General features: G+C 39.1%; 1 protein-coding gene across 3 annotated transcripts in view; it reads left to right on the top strand.

The window, feature by feature from the left end:
* The window catches only part of ppat (phosphoribosyl pyrophosphate amidotransferase), a 70,223-nt gene extending 58,521 nt beyond the window's left edge, over positions 1-11,702 (top strand). For 2 of the 3 annotated variants that reach the window (XM_084675511.1, XM_084675512.1), the window contains exons 6-11: positions 149-221; positions 314-465; positions 716-843; positions 10,161-10,382; positions 10,555-10,675; positions 10,818-11,702. In XM_084675511.1, coding sequence (XP_084531637.1) covers positions 149-221; positions 314-465; positions 716-843; positions 10,161-10,382; positions 10,555-10,675; positions 10,818-10,993 — 872 coding nt within the window. In that variant the 3' untranslated portion in view covers positions 10,994-11,702. The remainder of the gene's footprint in view (positions 1-148; positions 222-313; positions 466-715; positions 844-10,160; positions 10,383-10,554; positions 10,676-10,817) is intronic. The other variant, XM_084675513.1, reaches the window with a different exon arrangement.
* Positions 11,703-21,738: the final 10,036 nt, after the last annotated feature.

Genomic DNA, 21,738 nt, shown 5'->3' with positions numbered 1-21,738 from the left:
AATCTAAATTAATCAACCAAATATTGTTAATGAGGCAAGTTAACTAAGTGACAAGCATTATTCTTGAATCTAAGGCAAACCCTGATTTGGCAAGCTGGTTTCTAGGAAGAACGAATCATTAACTGCTCAGTTATATCACTCTCACTAGGTGCTGGAGAAGGAGATACAGAGGGCTGGGTGGTGTCATCAGAGTCTTGCAGCTTCCAGTCCATTGGTGCCAAGTGTGTTATCACCTGACCTCTTTGCTTAATTGCCATAGCAAAGTCTGGCCCCATGGCTCATGAACTGCAATCCCTGGTTGTGTGCTCCTCAGGTACTACAGAGAAGTCCTCCCAGGAGAGATAGTACAGATCTCCAAACATGGAGTGAAGACCTTGAGTATTGTTCCCCGCCCAGAGGGAGATCTCCCGGCCTTCTGCATATTTGAATATGTTTACTTTGCCAGACCTGACTCCATATTTGAAGGTGCATTTAGTGGCCTCAAATTGGCCAAAACTGCAGCAATCTTTTCATTACACAACAAATACATACAATGGCATATGTATAGTTTAACAGTACAAAACATGTATGTCACTTTGAAAGCTAATATCTGCTAAATGAATACATGAAACAACAAACAGGACATACTCTTTTGTCATATATTAATGTGAACAAACAGTAAAATTGATGCAACACTGGCAGCAGTTGTGTAAGTGTTTCCTCTCGATGTCTCTAGGTCAGATGGTTTACACAGTAAGGCAGCAATGTGGCCGCCAACTAGCCATTGAGTCTCCCACAGATGCAGATGTTGTCAGCACTGTGCCAGAGTCTGCCACCCCTGCAGCATTAGGTTACGCACAACAGGTAAGTGAAGTGAAGCTACAAACAATGTGTAAATTAGGGCTGTCAAGCGATTAAAATATTTCATTGTAATTAATCACATTATTTCATATGATTTTATCGCAATTAATCTCAAAATTATTAAATTGATTTAATGTGTTAAAATCTACCCCCCCAAAAAAAATAAATTGGTGGAAATATCATTAAAGGGTGTACTTATTCAGTAGGCCTAACTAGATGATAATGTCCATATAACAAGTTAAAATGGAACACAACTTAAATTGTGAGGGAGTTTTATTCACCCACAAACTATACTGTTGTATAATAAACATCCACAAAATTAGACTTATTCTGGAATATAAAATACATTAAAGCTATGTTGTCTCATAGCCTACAATGGTATCCTGCTCCATAATATTCAAATCTCACTCAAACATACTTCATATACTTAAGCAACCACAGATTGACCTAAAAATTGAACAATTCAGTTTCTATCTTGTTGAACCCAGTCAGCTGTTCGCTTCTTTTGCGAGTGTTGTCTGCCATACATTACCGGGGCGAACGCTGCTGCTGCTACCGCTAACGCTGCTAACAGCTGTGTGCATTGCTTGCATGTGATAGTTGGGGTGTGCTTGCCTTCGGCGAGCACAAACCATTGTTATCTCACATATATATTTATTATAGTGAGAATGCTGTTAAGCATTCTATTGTTCCTGTTTCTCTTTATTATTATTGTTGGAATGCTGCTTCAGCATTCCAAGTATTGTTCTTTGAATCTTTATTCAACTTCTTCTTATTCTTCTTCTTCCGCGCCACCCTTCAGCGCCTTCAAATCTTCAGCTATTAAAACTGTTAAGCTATCAAAAAATTCTGCAGTTTCAGGCTATAACTGCTATGACTTTTCAGCTTTGTACCTCTTATGCTTGAATTAATATAAATCAATATTCATTATATTTTTAACATGGGTTTCCAATGGAGTTTTCTTTCAAATCCTCTCAAACTTCTTAAAACTTCTTCAACTTCCAAATCCTTCTTCTTCCTCAACCTTTCAGCTAGAGCCACCATTTAAACTTTAAAACGTTGACAAAACCATAAACTGTTTTTTAAAAATTCAGCTTTTTGATATCTATTCAACTTTTTTCAATATCACTGATTACGTTTCATGACTTTTTCAAACCGTTTCTGAGATTTACATGGGTGTTTACGAGAAAGCCCAGAGTGCAGACTGAATCGCTTAGAGCGGAGGGAAGCTTTGGGTGTTGTTAAAAACATATTTCTAGTTTGCCGGCATTGCCACAATTTTTGCTCTTCATGCTTCGTTTTTAGATCAATAGATAGCTAATTTTGTGCTGGTTGTAGACAGTTGTCTGTGGAATCCAAAAGACTTACACATTTGTTCAGAGCCCCACGAAAGCGAGACAAAGTCCAACTCTCGCCCCATAGAGTCCAATGCAAATGTGGTGACAAATTCGTCACAGAAAACAAAAAATAACAAGATTTATAAACTGCCGTTATAGTCGTATTTCTGAACGCACAGACATATAAAGGACATCTCTGGTTTCGGCAGAGTCTTGGGTCTCGGAGAATATCTTTATTTTTTGGATTGGACGTATAGTTTTGCGTCTACGTTAACTTGTTTGAGGTGTGGATTCTTGCTAAATTTCTGGTATTTTCTGCCCTCACTGCATTAGCAGCCATAGCTGCACCATCACCGTGGCAACCACACAAACAAGCGCCAGTCTCTTACATAGGTGATTGGTATTAGCCGATTAGTGGAGACACAAGACAAGCGATTCAGTCAACTCGTCTCATTAAAAGACTAAGAGCACCACAACACAACTACTACCACTACCAATACTGCTATATCTTATGCCACACTAAAACTACTAATTTTGAAGATGCTACTAATATCTATTTTGCTAACTACTATGCTAATGCTACTGTTTTGTTCTACTACGCCACTGAGTGCGTTCACTTGACCATGAGAAACCCGATAGCAATTGTCAGTTTATGCCAATAATACGATTACTCCGTTTACATGTGTAATTAGTTATGCGATTACTCAAACAGTCTACATGATTCTTTTTATGAATCGTTGTGCTCCATGGACAAAACTTGCACCATCATTCTTCTGCAACAAAGTGTCGCTGTGTCTTCCTGTATCAGCCCTACTGCTGTATGTTTCCTTTAAATCAAAACATTGAATCCTACTAAGAAAGCCGAGTAAACACACTCAATGGTAGGCTACATCTGCTACTGATATTACTATCCCAACTATAATTTCAGCTGTTAAAACTATAATATTCTTGTGAAAACTATAGCCTACTTCTTCTTCTGTTTAACAGTTCAACTTTCAGCTTCTCCTGCATTGTAGGCAATTTAAGCTCTTATAGCTTTGTTGATGCAGTTCAGCTTCCACACTGCCTCTTGAAATTAAACTATTTCTTCGATTGCTTCTCAACGTTCAAACGTATTCTCCCGCATAGTTTTTAAGCACTGAGCTTCGTTAGATGATGCAGTTCAGCTTCCACACTCCCTCTTTTGTGTAAGTCATACATTTGTTAAATTAATTTCAGCTTGAGCGTATTTTCTCATTTCTGTATTTTCAGCCATAAAAAAAAAAAAAAAAAAAATCAGATTTCAGCATTCCAACGCATTTTCAGTTGGAAATGCACGTTCTAGTTCCAACTTCTTAGTTCTTCCGTAGGTTTTTTGGCCTTTAACTAGTCCTGCATACTTTCACCGATTCCTACAATTTTGGAATCAAAACGTTCAGCTCCTTCAGGAGATGATGGCTATGACTTCTGGTATTTCTCACTTTTATACTTTTTAAAGAATTAAGGTTTTTGTGCAAATTATTGTCCCATTAAAAGTAATGGTAAATCCTTTCAAATCATTAAAAAGCTTCCTCCTCTTTCAAACTTAACTACTTCAAGGGGCAATTGACTGCAAAACCGATTTTACCTTGTCATAGTTGAATAACGACAGTTCGGTGGGTAAACTGAACATACCGTGAATATCAAAGTCCATTGACACCTTTCCTATTTAAATCTCAAAAAGAAAAAATGTGGCTGTAAAACGCTAGCTTTTCAAAAAAGCTACCGGTCCTACGTAGGACCGGTGATCGCCCTCTTATTGGCTCTGGTCTGTATCTTTGTCACGCCCCAGAATTTACATACAGACCAGCCCGAGGTAGCGTCTATCTCCGATACTAGTTTAGCTGCGCGCTGCTCTGTGTAAGCTACTTAAGTGTAAGTGTCTGTGTAAGGACAATTGCAAGCAGGATTTGCTAGGAAGCTGAACCTGGAAAGAGGTGCTGTTCCGACCGTATGCTCATTGCAACCGCAAGCTATAAGGACAGTATGATGTTATGCTAACAGTTATTAGCAATTCTAACGTTTCCTGTATAATATAGCATACCAGGTAGAGTGCTAAATAAGTTTCTACACACATTAAATGACTCCAGCTAGACTATCTGTAGTCGGCATTAGAAGGGAAGCTTCCGAAGAAAAAAACAAACAGCAGTCTGGCTTATTGCTTCACTCGTTGAAAACCAACCAACCAATCAACCATAAAAGGAGAAAAGCTAGTGTTTTTTCCCGGGAACATTTCAGAGGATCTGTCAGTGGGCATAGAACAGCACCCGGGCCATTTTCAACCCAACCAATGTTACATACCCTATTCGGAGACCTTAAGGAACAGTGTGAAATACCCCAAAATCCCAGTCGATTGCCCCTTTCAGCATACTTTCAGCTAGAGACACCATTCAACCTTTAAAATGTTCACCAGACATTCAGCTATTCCCAAATCTTTCAGATCTTTCAAATATATTCAGCCAATTTTGAATTGTGACAGTTTTAAATACATGAAAAATTTTGCTCCTTCATTTTTATGATTGAGCAGCCAGCAGAGTGGCACACTGCTGGCTGCTCTTTTTCTGATATTCAACTAAATTGTCAAACAAATTCCTCTTACGTTCATATAGTTTAACTTACAGAAACAAGTTATACCTTAAAATGTAGGAAAACGTGTCCTCTTTCAGCCAATGTAACTACTAAAGAGTTCACATTTACAGATTTTCAGCTTTGAGCCTTGAAGCGAGAGCAGCCTTTCCAATTCTCTCACTAACTTCAATGGAGAGGTGGGTAAAATTCGTCAGAGAATTTTAGACGTTAGGGAAAGTAGACGTGTTTTTAAACTGCCGGTAGAGTCGTATTTTTGACCGCACAGACATATAAAGGACATCTCTGGTTTTTCGTATTTTTTGGATTGGACGTACAGTTTTGCGTCTAGGTTAACTTGTTTGAGGTGTGGATGCTAGGTAAATGTTTGTTATTCTCTTATAATCGAGCTAGCGCGATGGCTCTCCTCAACTAAAAACGGTTCGACGTTGTTTGACGAAATTGGCCAAACAAGGTATGTACAAGGTATGCACATTAAGTTTAAAGTGTACATAATCTAGCTAGATCGTTTTTATTTTAGCAAGTTTTAGAGAAATCTGCAAAAATCGAGGCACAACTGTCATAGCTGACCGTCACTAACAGCCAAACCAGGTCTGGGGTACAGTAACGCTAAGTGTTTGCTGCAGCTGGCGTTAATCCTACGAACAAACGCTTCGTAACTCGAAAGTTTTTACTTTTAATTGACGATATTAAACACAGATGTAAAGTAACTTGTCTTTACTCTAAATATCTTCTGCGTTTTCAATTTGAAGTAGAAGATCAAGCTTATGTAGGAAATCTTCCATTGCATCCTCTCTAGCTTCACGCCTTCGGTTATTATTCAAGCCTGAATTGAAGTGTTAATACATACCACTTTGACACACTTGCAAGAAATGATCCGCTGGTTAGATGTAGCATGATATTATTTACGTATAAAAAAAACTCACCAGGGACAACGGCAACCCTGCACCTTGAATTATTATTTTGATGTAATCTTAAATTAAGTGTCTGAACAGGACTGGGTGTGCAGGCACGCATAATTAGTTTCTCCTCCGTCTTGAACCTGAAACCTAGATTCTAGGTTAGAAATGTTGCCAGTCTGTTGCCAATGACCAACGGTTGCTACCTTTTTCCAGCAAGTTCAAGTCATTCCAGTGTTGTCCTTTTACCTTCAAATTCGTTCAACCCAGACTTCAGCAACTGGTTTTCTGCTAAATTTTCACATTTTCCTGCAGCTCATCTTTCTGAATTTTTCCCCTTTTTGTTTTGCATTTTTCTTCTTCTTTTCTTCTGTTTTCTGCCTTCATCTTGCTCCAGGGGTCTCATTTATAAAACTGTGCGTAGGATTCTTACTAAAAGTGTACATACGCCCAAAAGCCTAAAATGGCGTACGCACACAAAAATTCAGATTTATAAAACCGTGCGTACGCACACCTGTACGCAATGTTCCCTTGATAAATCACAGATTACCCACAAGTGTGCGCACGTGAATCAGCATTGTACCCCGCCCTGAACACGCCCATTTTTTACCATATATAGTCAATGCAAAGCACCTCATGAATGCTAATCTAGTATCTCATCATGACCCTGGCATATGATTGTTCTTTACGGTGAATCATAGCGCATGACTATGGAGGATTATAGGGCCCAAAACTAAATAAATAAATATTATAACACAAAGCTTAAATAAATGACTAATTATATAATGTAATGCCTAATTGACAGACAAAATATATAAATTACCAATTAAATGAGACACTAAATATATAAATGTTACATGTGTGTATATATATATATATATATACGTTTTAATGTGTTCACATTTATTTATTTATACTTACATTTATTTATTTATACTTACATTTATCCACGGTGTAACTTTCTGCAGCTAAATAAATCCGTCGTCCCCCGTCACCAAGTCAGGGGGTGGGTTAAAGCCTCTGATTGGTGAATGAACAGTATTACACACCAGGTAGACTTCACCAGTCGATCAAGCTCTCTTCAATCTAGAGGGATCCTCTATTGCCTCACTGTACAGCTGCTAGGGGTGTGCGATGGATAAATATCCAGTATTGCCAATACCGATACTTTTGGCTTAGAAAAGCAGTTAATCTACTTTCGTGTCGGGGAAAGCCTCATAATTGATTAAGTGAATGCATCATCAATATAAATATTTGAATGAACTTTTAAAATGTTTCCTTTAATTAATTGTACATGATTATGATCATAATAAAACACAGGACAACGAGTTTTGTCAAAAAATACTGTTAATTTGTGCCGCTGAGTCGTGTTACTGCACGTACACGGCAACAACTCAGCCTAGCAGGGGAGGGGCAAAGTGAGTTTGAGCGAAGTTAGACGGTGTTTGCACAACCACTATGATGTAAAGGGAGTTGTGTACTGAGTGTGGAATGAAACTTAAGTATCGATCTTATCACGCTATCAATCAGGCTATTGATACCAACGTTGGTATCGATAGTTGCCGGGTTTCACAACCCGGCCACTGTCGGTCTTGAGATCGATTTGCCCACCCTTATGCTGTATCATCTCGCTGAGGATCGTGAACACATTTTCATTGATGTCTGTGTCAGTTAGGGCCAATATCATTCCGATAATTTCAGCGAAGCTCTCAATATGATGTAAAAAATACGTAAATTGGCAGGTGCCTCCATCTCTTTAGCTACCGCCAACATTTCGACCACTGTAGCATTCAATATTTAATTCATTGAATACGCACAAGGTGCTGCCATCTTGGAATAGTCAAAAGCAGTCGATTCAAGTTGAACCACCAATCATAGGCTTGAACCCGCCCCCTGACTTGGTGACGTGGGATTTATAAGTAAAAAAATGTGCACACATTAAAATGTAAATATATATATATATATATATATATGTACACACAAACATTAAAATGTAAATATATATATATATATATATATATATATATATGTACACACAAATACATGTAACATTTATATATTTAGTGTCTCATTTAATTTGTGATTTATATATTTTGTATATCAATTAGGTATTACATTATATAATTAGTCATTTATTTAAGCTTTGTGTTATATAATTATTTTTATCCAAGTATTTATTTATTTAGTTTTGGCCCCTATAATCCTCCATACATGACAACTTCTCAGACACTGTTAGCCTATTGGTGGAGCCCGAAAACTCCAAAAATGTAGTGGCCGGTAGATCACCAATTTAAAAAAACTGTGCGAGTGGCGTCAACTGTGCCAGTGATACTGCGAGTCGAGATACAATTTGAAAACAAAAGTGTTTTGTTATGAACAGTAATCTATTAAAGTCTGGACTGATAACGAGGACGTAGAGTGTAGCGATTGCGGGAGCTTAATTACTGTATTTATTGACTGTATTGTTTTTGACATATGAGGATATTTGCACAGTATTAAATAAATATATTTAGTTATAGACTGTCTTCTGCAGTTATCTAAAGGTAGGATATGTGATGTTATCCTGTATTCCATGCAATCGGGGAATCTCCCCCTCCTGAACTCCCATAGTGGACAATCTGATGGTGAGGAAGCGCTGAATTTGTATAAAAAATTTGAGTTGGATTGTACAAGGTGTTTATGGAACAAGAATCACTCAGTACAAGCGCAAATAACACAAGCGCAAAAAAAGGATGTCATCTTCATGACAATCATGAAATTGAATGAAAAAAACGCGTGTCAGGATAATAAAAATATATAAATATTACGAGTAATGTTCTTCCCACATTCAATTTCTGCAGTCTGACTATAGTACGGTCATCTGCGTCGCCAATTCCAACTGTTTTCAAAATGTGCGTAGGCCTACGGGAGGGTCAGAGTTTGCGTGGAGGACCGCACATTCTCCCGTCAAGTTTGTTTTTTTATAAATCACAACCTTTGCGTGGAAAGTGGCGTACGCACATTTTCAGTCCCGTTTTGTGCGTACGCAAGCTTTATAAATGAGACCCCAGGTCCTTTCAAAAATACCTTTCACAGCGGTACCTTCCAACTGCCAGTACTTTTGCATTTTTCTTTTCTGTACTTTTCCGCCTTCATCTTGCTGCAGGTCCTTTCTAGCATACATTTCAGGCCTTTTGAAACTCCAGCAAATAATTTTCAGCTAAATGTTCAAATTGTATGCATTGTTTCTCTTCTTTCAGAGTTTTTTCACTTTTTGTTTGGCATTTTTCTTCTCTTTTCTGTACTTTTCTGCCTTCATCTCTCTGCAGGTCCTTTCTAACAAACATTTCAGGCCTTTTGAAACTTGAGCAAATGACTTTATACTAAATTTTCAAATTCTTCTAAATTATTTCTCTTTTTGCATTTTTCTTCTTTTTTCTGTAGTTTTATGCCTTCGTCCAGCTCCAGCCCCTTTCAAAAATACCTGTTGGGCACTTTGAAGCTTCAGCTTATAACTTTCTACTAAATGTTCACTATTTTCAGCTTTTTTTAGCATGGTCAACTATCCCCATGCAGGTTTTCAGCATTCTCACTGCTGTTTCGCAGGAACCGCTTTTTGTAGTTATTTATTTTTGCCCCCCTAAGGATCCGGCAATATTTGGACTACATAGACAACGTAGGTGTCAAGTTTCGTCTTGCTAGCGATTGAGTTGTTTGTATTTGTATTTACGTTCCGTTTGCACAGTTACAACGTTTTTGTGGGGAAAAAGTGCCTTTTGTCAACGAAGGGTAACCTTTGCTAGCTACGTCACCACGTCAACTCACGTTAGCAACGACGCATGGATACAACGTGATAGAGACTTTCTAGCTCGCAAATTGGAGCTTGGATTACGAGTGAAAAATACCACCCCCCAAAAATCACAACCATTTGGCTTTGTAGAGAAAGCGATTAAGAGTGGAACTGCAATCTCAGATTTTTTATTTAGGTTGTGACAGTCTTTGAAATTTGAGCGAGTGCAGGTCGCCCGTGAGACCGCCTAGTCTTTTTAGGCGGCAGCCATGTTAGAAAGCGTCATAGTAGTATTTTTTTTAGCTAATTTTATAGTTCAATTTTATTTCAAAAACAGAAAGGCTGGAAGTATTCCGGTGATAACTAAACTCAGCCTGACAATCAGTACACACAGCTTTAGTTTTGTCAACCGAGCCGTCTCGCAACTTTTTTAAATGGAACTTCCCATCTAAAATCCCTCTCTCCATCATTCAGCTACCGTTGGCAGTCGAAATCATGTGATGACAAGTGATTCCCAGGGTCAAAAAGAAACCTGCGTTAACGGCACTATTTATTTTTTGTTGCATTAAAGTGAGATTACGTTAACGCGTTATTAACGCGTTAACTTTGACAACCCTAGTATACATTTGTACTATGAACACATACTTTGACTTGTTTAAACTAAGACTATGCACTTATTCGCTTATTTATGCTTATATTCCCTCTCTGAAGTCTGGGCTACCATATGTGGAGGTTTTGTGTAAGAACCGCTATGTTGGGAGAACGTTTATTCAACCAAATACACGACTGAGACAACTAGGAGTTGCAAAGAAGTTTGGGGCACTGACTGACAACTTTTCTGGCAAGCGAGTGGTGCTTATAGACGACTCCATTGTCAGGGGCAACACAATCTCCCCCATAATCAAACTGCTTAAGGAGGCAGGGGCAACTGAGGTGAGTAAAAAGAGCAATCCAAAGTAGTTAGAAAATATACACAGTACATGAATACAGTAATACACAGTACACAAAAACTGAATTAAGTACAATCGATGTCAATTTATCTTTCCTTTACTAATGCACTTTTACTAACCATGGCTTACATAATCTATATTAATGTTTACCACAGGTTCATATCAGGGTAGCTTCTCCTCCAATAAGGTTCCCTTGTTACATGGGGATCAACATTCCTACCAAGGAAGAATTAATTGCCAACAAGCCAGAGTTCAAGGACATTGCTGGCTACATTGGTAAGAGAATGAACATAACCAGTTGGTGTTGTTCTTAGTAAATTTAGCTTTTTAAATGAAAGTGATTGTTGACAAGGCCTTATCATTTTCCGTTACATCTGTAAGGAGTTATTTGGTTCAGACAAATTTTGATGTTTTACAGGTGCCACCAGTGTTCAGTACTTGTCAGTGGAGGGCCTGGTGTCAGCTGTTCAGGGAGGGATCCCATCCCTGCTGGAGAAGGATGAGATGTTCAACTCGCATAACAAAGCAAATAGACAGGTTGGCCACTGCACTGCTTGCCTGACAGGGAAATACCCTGTTGAGCTGGAGTGGTAATAACACAACCCCACGACCCGCCCAGGTTGGAGGAGAGAATAGATGCTTGTGCACCATTTGTACCAGAAGCACCACCTTTTGAAATCAGCACTGCAGCTGAATAACGTTTTTAGTATATGACGTATAAATAAAATTCAAATCTAACCAAGTGCCAGCAGTTAAGTAAAAAAATACCTGTTTTCCTGATCTGAAAGAATGCTGTGGGTTGATTTAAATTAATCTGTTGTAACTCATCGTTGCACTACAATAATAGTATTTACAGAAATATTGTTTAGCGTAAACTGAAACCATCCATTCCTTCATTGGGATCTGTGAATTTAATATTCCTTTATTAACCTGCAAATCAGTGTTTGATGCATTGTCCCATGTAGGAGGAAATTGTTGCCAGATTGGTTAATGTAAAACGCAATTAGTTAAAACCAAAAATGAGAGGTGATAAAACTCTTCTAAATATAAAACATCTAGCAGAATTACCTCACTTGTGTTACGTGATTGTTAATGGGTGTTTTGCATGTATGTTTTGTAATAACCATACCATACAAAACAATACTTTATCTTTGCCTAAATACTTACTGCTGTGCCATCATTGTTCACAGTGTATATTATAGGCACCTGGACAGATATGGCTTCATTTTGGATGTTACATATAATCATTATGGTGCGACCTGTATGTGTATGTATCAAACAGAATAAAACTGATTATTGAAAATGAGTTTTTGCAATGCTTCCACCTTGCAACCAGGGGCCTGTTCCATAAAGGCCGCTCAAATAAGTTGGACTTAAAGTCCCAAACCAGACTTGAATTAGCTTACCAAGTCAAGCGGGGCTAAAGCGGTTCCATAAAGGCCAATTTCAGCTCACGCAGTCCTTCTAATTCAAGTCAGATTTAAGTGGTCAAGCTAATTGCGCGTGCACCCTATTCTTAAGTAGCCCGAGAGGTAAAACATGGATCATGCAATCCACCACGGCAAAAGCAATGCACACGGCCACGTAACTTCTTCCAGAGAGAACGTTCCCTTTAAGCCTTGTACTATGACAGCTCTCTCATCCACCGCTTCATCAAAATGAAACGACACACCATGATTGACGTGAACGGCTACGTAGGTCTAGGTCCTTTTTTAGACCTTTACTTCGTTGATTAAAAAACAGACACCCTTTAAACACAAGTAAATTAACTTTTTTGACATTGTTTTAAATAGACTACTATTAATCAATACATTACCCAGTAGCCTAACTTTTTAAAATGGTATTGTGTCTGGAAAATGGAGGATATAGATGTAGCCTATGGATTTAGGTTCATTTTTGCAATTGTAGACTACTGTTGACGACTATAGCCTAGCTATGATAATTATACTCTGATAATTTGGATTGAGATAGGCCTATGCCTGATTCCTAAACATTTGAAATCAAAAACTAGACTATAGCCATACGTTAAACATGGCGTGTATCAAAACATTGTTCATTATCATTTAGCATTAGGCTAAATGTTGCAGCCTATGTAGACTATTTGGTAACCCTTCCTTTTACAGTCCCTTAAGTACTAGGTATTTACATAGAAAGTAAAGGGTATGTTTTGTGTTTTATTGGGTATTACCAATTGGTACCAAGATGGTAAATACCTAGATACTTCGTAAAGTATTTACCCATTAACTAAATACTAACGTGCGGGTCATTACTGGGTATGTTTTCTGTATTATTGGGTATTACCGATTGGTACCAAGGTGGTAAATACAGCAATAATTTGAAGTATTTACCCATTAACTATTTACTAACGTGCTGGTTATTAATGGGTAATTTTCACTGGTCCTAATTTGGTAAAGACAGAAGACAAAACTTAGTATTTACCTGGAAACTTATAAATATTACAATTTAAATACCGCTGGTAGTAAGTTGGTATCTACAGGAGATATTTATGGTCAATTATAATGTGTTATTTGCTACTATGTTACCACTGCTACTAAGTAGGTAAAGACGGCCAAGCTCCAGCAGAATTACGAAAAAAAATACTTACTTTAACCCTGCAGTTACCTAAGGTTAATGTCGGTAACAGTCCACGTTTAATGAAAATATAAGATAGTACTTTCCAATAAAATACCTTTTCAGATACATGTATCAATGATGGCCTCATTTACTTGGCTGGTATACCTACCTCCGCGGGAAGTTTCCTCTACTATCATGGTAAATCTTCTTGGTTACTGGGTATGTTCCTGCGCATGGAAGCCGTGTTTGTTTCCATGGTGTTACCAGGTTCTTACCATATTCTTTGTGAGCGAATACCATTTTGTCAATGTTACCCTTCGTATAAACTTGTACTATACGTTCCAAAGCGATAACAGGTAAAACATGGCTATGTACTCAGTAAGTAATCTGAAACTGGACTGTAAAAGGAAGCCGTGTTTGTTACCATGGTATTACCGGGCTCTTATTGTATTCTTTGTAAGCAAATACCACTTTGTCAATGTTACCCTTAGTATGAACTTGTACTTTACGTTCCAAGGCGATACCAGGTAAAACATGGCTATGTTCTTAGTAAGTAATCTGAAACTGGACTGTGAAAGGAAGCCGTGTTTGTTTCCATGGTGTTACCAGGTTCTTACCATGTTCTTTGTAAGCGAATACCACTTTGTCAATGTTACCCTTAGTATGAACTTGTACTTTACGTTCCAAAAGCTCGCTGTTTGCATCCCTGATCAATAGCCTTTATTCAAATTAGACAGCGAGTCTAAGCCTGTCGTGAGAGGCACCCCCCCTCTATTGTCTGTTCTGTATATCCCAGCATCAAATGATTCTTACTGTACACTGAGGGCACTAGTATGAGTAAGCACAGTAAGTTTCAGGCATTTGACACTTTCCTCGTCAGTGTTAGCAGGGGGTGCATTGCACTTACATCTAATGGAAAACCTGCCATGAAATGCTCTCCCCCCCACATACGTTTCTATTCTTCTACGCCAGCATTATGTACATTTAATAGCATAAATTGAATACCAATACATGTGTATGTATAGGGTGGACAGGTAGATAGTCCATGGTAGGTGAGGGGTTATTATGTTTTATTTTTTCATTTATTTAATTGACTTAAACAATAAGAATAATATTTCCTATCTTAAAAAAGGATTTGATGGTTCTTCTGATGTTGATACATGTGCTTGTTTTTAGTAATTGTCTTTTGTAGGCTAGCCATGTGAACCTTTGGTACCTTTTCAGGACAGCTGATAACCTATTCTGGATCAGAAGGCTGTTGTTTTCGACCTGTCTGAGTAACCCACCCTACGCACAGGCTAACTGCATTAAAATCGCAAGCCTTTGAATCTATACATTAGTATGAAGAGCCATGTGAAATACTTTGAACCTGCTACACAAAATACATTTTGTGTAGCAATAATCATGATCATATTGGGGTATATTTCCTCAGAATGCGATGTTGTGGAGCAAGAATGTTGGTTCGCGTTCGTTACCGTTTGATTGACGAATATTAAGGATTTTGTGTTGAAAAAAGCATCTGATATTTACACAGATAACAGACATCCTTCTCTTGAATTCAACAACAAAGACGGTATAATGTGAGACTTCTGTTTCCCCTTCTTTTGGATGCAATATCAAGACGAAATCCTTCACTCTTTGAATCGCGCGCGCTCCTGCGAGGGGGTGCCAATCCAGAGAGTCATGCATCTGTTGATACAACACCTGTTAAATGAAAGAACAATTGCCTGACATTAAATTCAAATGGACCATCACCGGTACTTGGCTGCAGTAAGCCAAATTGCCTTTGCAAGACAAGAGAATATGTAAACACATTTTGGGCCTCTACACGACAAAACTTTAGGCTATCAAACCAGCAAATATACATTTTATAACACTGAAAACATTACTAGAATGATGCATAAAATACGAAATGAATACATGTGTACAATGAAAATGTGTTTCCGTTATTACAGACGCTTGGCGTAGCGGCGGCCGTGATTTCAGACGCTTGTTGTAGCGGCGTTTGTGATTGTCAGGCGTAGTGACGGTTTTATGTTGTTCAGGTGTGCGAGGGCACTTGTCACCATAGACATATATACATAGACGCCCCATTGTCTGCATCAGTATCGAACGCCAACTGTGCCAAAACGTGTGAAATCACGTTTGTGTACACACGTCAATTTTTGACGTGTACAGACGTCAATTTTTTACGTCTGTACACGTCCGTTTTTGACGTCTGTAAACGTTTTGACGTCTGTACACGGCCGTTTTTGACGTCTGTACACGTTTTGACGTCTGTACACTATGGAAGGCCTAGTGGGCAAGTATTAAGACGCCCCCGTGTGTTAACCACGCGTAATTAACGCCGACTTGGCATGCAAAGCCGTCTCAGCCACGCGTAAAAAACGCAGACTTCCATACAAAGTTGGCGTCTTTTTCGCCTCGAATTGACGCGTGTCAAGTGACACGTTGCCATTTACACACGTAAATTACGTCTCAAACTTTGAGACGTGTCAAAAACACGCGTCTAAAAAAACGCGTGCTTTGAACGTGTCACGTGACACGTTGCCATTTACACACGTAAATTGCGTCTCAAATTTTGAGACGTGTCTAACAAACCACACGAAAATAACGCCTGGTTTGGCACAATCAGCGTCTGGTTTTCCAAAATTAAAGTCTGCTTGCTTGAATCTCCGATGGGAAATTATGACAACAATTGTAACATCTAATACGTAAGTCAAGTAGGTCAAGGGATGCTCGTGCGAGCTACTATCAAATGCAATGTTGGTTAGCTAGTTAGCTATTCGTATGAAGTTGGTGGTCACAATTGCAATACTTGAAAGGGGTGCAGACTACAGACAAATAAATGCAGTAATATCAGGCTGGCTGGTTGTCTGGCTTGGAGCTTTGTGAACTTTCCTTGCACTGCGATTGCGTTGCCTCAGTATTGTGCGCGATTTGGTTTCACTGCCAACATTCCTTAATGAAAGAGGCAATGTGCAAACTCAGTTGGTGGTAAAATACAACTGTTGTTACTATTCATGTCAAGTGTATTTTATTGTCATTTTCAATTAATTATGGTTGTACAAACGAAACAGAGTTTCCCCAGGACCATGATGCCATATTAAAAAACATGACAGTAAGGTACCAGGGCCAACGTATATGTAGCCAACAGTGACAGGGCAGTATGTACACTGACAGGACAGTATGTACAGTGACAGGGCAGTATGTACAGTGATTGGAGGTAGCCGTTATGAAGTGATAGGTTCTCGTGCCAATATATTGTGATGCCAATTTGTTGAGCGGTCATCTTTCTTGTATAGACTTAGAAAAGTGAAATACACATGGTGAGATAAATAAAGGTTCATCGGCAGTCCTTCACATTCACACACTGTTATCTTTATACTTAACAGATAATCTATGATGTCCCAAAGGCCCAACTCATTTCAGGTAACTTCTGGCAGCAACCTTGCAGGTGGGTTTCACTGTGCAACCAGTCCAAACCAAGCTGCTGCTGGGCCAAGGGATGATTGTAATGGCACACTGGGACTTGTAGATGACCTGAAATAAATATTTGTCTTTCTGCTGTGTAAGATGTAGGCCTAGTGCTTTTAACTTGAGTTGAATGCTGTTAAACACTGCCATGGTCATCAAACACTAGCCATGGCTCTACTTCAGAAAGGATACTGTTCACAGCTGTATGAGTCAATAGGACATTACCATTACCTGAATGACTTGTAGTGACCGGGAGGCAATGCCTGTTGTGATGATAGTATAAACCAGATTGTTGCCTTTATGTGCACTGTTTGGGTCTCCTTTCTCTGTCTTCTGTTGCTGTGTCTTTGGTTCTGTTGCAGGTTGGCAGGCAGGTAGAGGAGCTGTGATTGCTGCAGGGGCACACCAGTGACCTATGCCTTGGTCCTTAATAATCTGTGCCCTAACAAGCTGGGTCTCCATTACAAGCAGGAACATCATTACTGTTTGCTTTTTAGTTTGTAATGATTCTTTACACTCAACACTTGCACTGATCCCACACCCATTCCCTAAACTACTAATTTACCAACCGTTTCTTTGTAAGCACATTTTATTAAATCAATACATGTTTATTCTTATTACCGTGGCTTGTCACTTCCTGAAGTTCTTATCTAATCTTCTTATGAATCCAGTTATGACAGCATTAAACAAGCACTGGTTGGCTACACACCTCATGCCGGGCTTATACAGATGTGTGTATTGGCACTTTGAAAGGTTTAGTGTAGGCTACCATCTTGTGTAAATGAATACATTCAACGTCTGTATAGTGACCTGTATCCATTTACGACATGTCTAGCACCTCTACTCTAAGGAAAATACTATATTTTGACTATCTTTCTGTCCCCCTGGTCCTCCCCCAGCACCAAGGGTGTTCCCAGAGGCCAACACCTGTGACATAACCCTGAGACTGCCCATACACACAACCCATGTACAACTGTACAAACAGTACATGAAGTCTGGTATAATACAGTCACCCACCTTTGGACAGGCATAATGTCACGGCCACAGCCGTGCCCCCGTTTTTGGTTTTGCCCTGCCCTACCGTGTCCTTGTGTCTGCCATTGTCTTCACCTGTGTCTCGTTGAGTGGTTTCAGTTATTGTTTGTATTATCTTGTCCACCTGTGTCTTGTTTGGTTCTGTGTATTTTAGGTTCCTGTTTTGTGTCCAGTCTTTGTCTTGTCCTTACCCTTGTTAATGTGAGTACCCTGTCCAGTGCCGGTCTTTCCTATAGGCGACATAGGCAGCCGCCTAGGGCGGCATAAGAGTGGGTGCTGGTGAAAAATCTTGCCTAGGGCGCCAAATGTGCTAACACCGCTACTGACCCTGGCTGTTTCCCGTTTAAAAGAATAAACCCTTTGTTTGAGGCAATGTATGGCTACTCTCCTGCGTTTGGGTCCTACCCCACCACACACCATGACACATAAGGCATAATTGAATTAATTAAAGACATCCAATTAAATTGTATAACCTTACTTTTAGAGTGCTTGATTTTAAAAGGGTTTCTTAGTAGCAATTGGCTTCTGAGTGTAGGTGGCAACCTACAGATATTACCGTTGGACTTACAAAAATGTCTATTATAATTCTTTAAACTTCTCTTTAATCAATGCATCTGCAGTCGTAATGCTGAATGGAAGCTTAGTTAAAATCGAGTATTTTTCACCCTTTACCAAGACACTGTAGCCTAATGATGGTACATTGTGTTAGTTTGGAGTATGTTATTAGGCTGAATGTAGGGGAAAGTGTAGTACATGAGAAGGAAATGTAACAAAAGATTAGGGTATGATTTCCCAGATAATGAAAATGGTGTTACCCATATAGATGGTGTCACTAAAGGGTCAATTACCTGAGCGTCAGGTCACCTCATAAAAGTAGAGGACGCATTGCGTTATTTGTTATGGAAAATTATCCCTAGTGAGCAGGAACTGTGAAGATAAATGAAAGTTATCACAATTATTTTATTAGTAGCCTAACACTGCATTGCGAGAGCAGGTTTCTGCTCTTTTGTGTTTTTCTGCAGACATTGAGAACTTGGGTTGAACATCTTTGAACAGTGCTAGTTCATGACTATACCATATCAAGCTTGATTGTCTATTCGCCTACCATTTAGTTAGCTGACGATTAGCAGTGTACGATATTTTGTGTTAACCGGGTTCATAGAAAGATTAGATTGATACTTTATTGCTCCAGAAGTAAATGAAGGAAGTGGCAAGCCACATGAACATGGATAACAGTGTATTTATTCAATAGAAAGTGCTTGCAAAAAAACGGTTGTGTGACGGTCATGTAAATTAGTAGTGTAGGGAATGGATGTGGGATCAGTGCAAGTATAGAGAATCATTACAAACTAAAAAGCAAACAGTGATGATGTTCCTGCTAGTAATGGAGAGACCCAGCTTGTTAGGGCACAGCTTATTAAGGACCAAGGCACAGGTCACTGGTGTGCCCCTGCAGCAATCACAGCTCCTCTACCTGCCTGCCATCCTGCAACAGAACCAAAGACACAGCAACAGAAGACAGGTAGAGGAGACCCAAACAATACACAGAGCCAACAATCTAACATGGTTTATACTATCATCACAACAGGCATATCCTCCCGGTCACTACAAGTCATTCAGGTAATGGTAATGTCCTATTGACTCATACAGCTGTGAACAGTATCCTTTCTGAAGTAGAGCCATGGCTAATGTTTGTTGACCATGGCAGTGTTTAACAGCGTTCAACTCAAGTTAAAAGCAGTAGGCCTACATCTTAAACAGCAGAAAGACAAATATTTATTTCAGGTCATCTGCAAGTCCCAGTGTGCCATTACAATCATCCCTTGGCCCAGCAGCAGCTTGGTTTGGACTGGTTGCACAGTGAACCCCACCTGCAAGGTTGCTGCCATAAGTTGACCTGAAATGAGTTGGGCCTTTGGGACATCATAGATTATCTGTTAAGTTTAAAGACAACAGTGTGTGAATGTGAAGGACAGCCGATGAACCTTTATTTATCTCACTGTGTGTATTTCACTTTTCTAAGTCTATACAAGAAAGATGATCGCTCAACAAATTGGCATCACAATATATTGGCACGAGAACCTATCACTTCATAACTGCTACCTCCAATCACTGTACATACTGTCCTGTCACTGTACATACTGTCCTGTCAGTGTACCTACTGCCCTGTCACTGTACATACTGTCCTGTCACTGTACATACTGTCCTGTCACTGTACATACTGCCTTGTCACTGTAGGCTACATATACGTTGACCCTAGTACCTTACTGTCATGTTTTTTAATATGGCATCATGGTCCTGGGGAAACTCTGTTTCGTTTGTGCAACCATAAGTAATAAAAAATGACAATAAAATACACTTGACATGAATAGTAACAACAGTTGTATTTTGCCACCAACTGAGTTTGCACATTGCCTCTTACATCAAGGAATGTTGGCAGTGAAACCAAATCGCGCACAATACTGAGGCAACGCAATCGCAGTGCAAGGGCAGTTCACAAAACTCCAAGCCAGACAGCCAGCCAGCCAGCCTGATATTACTGCATTTATTTGTCTCTGCACCCCTCGTTATATCATAGTATTGCAATTGTGATCCCCAACTTCAAACTAATAGCTAACTAGCTAACCAACATTGTATTTGATAGTAGCTCGCACGAGCATCCTAATACCTACTTTACTTACGTATTAGATGTTACAATTGTTAATTTCCCATCGGAGATTCAAGCAAGCAGACTTTAATTTTGGAAAACCAGACGCTGATTGTGCCAAACCAGGCGTTATTTTCGTGTGGTTTGTTAGACACGTCTCAAAATTTGAGACGCAATTTACGTGTGTAAATGGCAACGTGTCACGTGACACGTTCAAAGCACGCGTTTTTTTAAAAGCGTGCTTTTGACACGTCTCAAAGTTTGAGACGTAATTTACGTGTGTAAATGACAACGTGTCACTTGACACGCGTCAATTCGAGGCGAAAAAGACGCCGACTTTGTATGGAAGTCGGCGTTTTTTACGCGTGGTTGAGACGGCTTTGCATGCCAAGTCGGCGTTAATTACGCGTGGTTAACACACGGGGGCGTCTTAATACTTGCCCACTAGGCCTTCCATAGTACAGACGTCAAAAATTTACTTCTGTACACGTCAAAAATTGACGTGTGTACACGTCAAAAATTGACGTGTGTACACGAACGTGATTTCACACGTTTTGGCACAGTTGGCGTTCGATACGTCAGAACGTTGCTGCAACGTGCCAACTCGCCGCCATCTTGGGGAGGTAATGACTCGCTTGTGAACAAACGCAAGTGAACGGTGGAGCTGCGGCTTTTCTGGTTAAAAAGCACTTTAGCGTTTACATTTCTTAACCGATTCCGTTGAGTAGTTTATATATTCAAGGGTTTATGATCTACGTGAAGTACCAAAAAAAGTTTTGTCTCCATGTTAATTAGAATCTCGATAGTTAGATATTTTCCTGCAGTAGTGAATATTGTACGATTACGGCTCAGAACAAGATGAACTAGAATCAGAGTGTAAGTAGCTAGTGCTAATGTGAATCGCGTATGGCTATGTATAAAACAATTCTGATGTCTTGAATTGGACAATAAAGTTAACGCTAGCTAGCTAACTTTGTCTCTGGACCAGTTTATCATCGGAGGTAAGGAGAGAATGTAAATTTTCTGCACAATGCCATACAACTTCATCATCTACTAATACCTTTATAACTGCAAAAGCCATAGTAAATAGAATATAACTTCTTTTCCAGAATTTTGTGGTGTCAGACACATACAAAATGTAGCATGCACACAGGCATGTGCAGAATTTACAGGTTCACTTTGAAATACTGAAAATAAATCTAAACTATCGAAATGGTGCTTCTTTAACTACTAATAATTGACCATCATTGAGAAAAAAATTGAACAAAATATACAAATAGCCTACAAATCAAATAGTGCTTTTCTATATTTTGTTTATTGAGAAACATATCCTTTAGCAGAGACATTGACAATAATGTTTCCTTTTCAAAAAACAGTAATTTCATAAACAAAAATAGAGTAGACAAATGTAAACAAACATCAAACACCTGCTTTCTATATTTTTATAACAAGTCAAATATACACATTCAAATATATTATCTTAATTTAAAACAGCAATACAGAGTTCTGTTCCAAAACTCGTAGGCTAACTACCTAAAAGGCATGCAAAAACCTTGCAAACACCACCATCAGCCCAGCTGAAACTGAGAGAAGCTTGTTAACACAC

This window comes from Hypomesus nipponensis, chromosome 16 (assembly GCF_054491055.1).
Source record: "Hypomesus nipponensis isolate SF chromosome 16, ASM5449105v1, whole genome shotgun sequence".
NCBI classification, from domain to species: domain Eukaryota; kingdom Metazoa; phylum Chordata; class Actinopteri; order Osmeriformes; family Osmeridae; genus Hypomesus; species Hypomesus nipponensis.
This window is presented reverse-complemented; position numbering and strand designations above follow the sequence as displayed.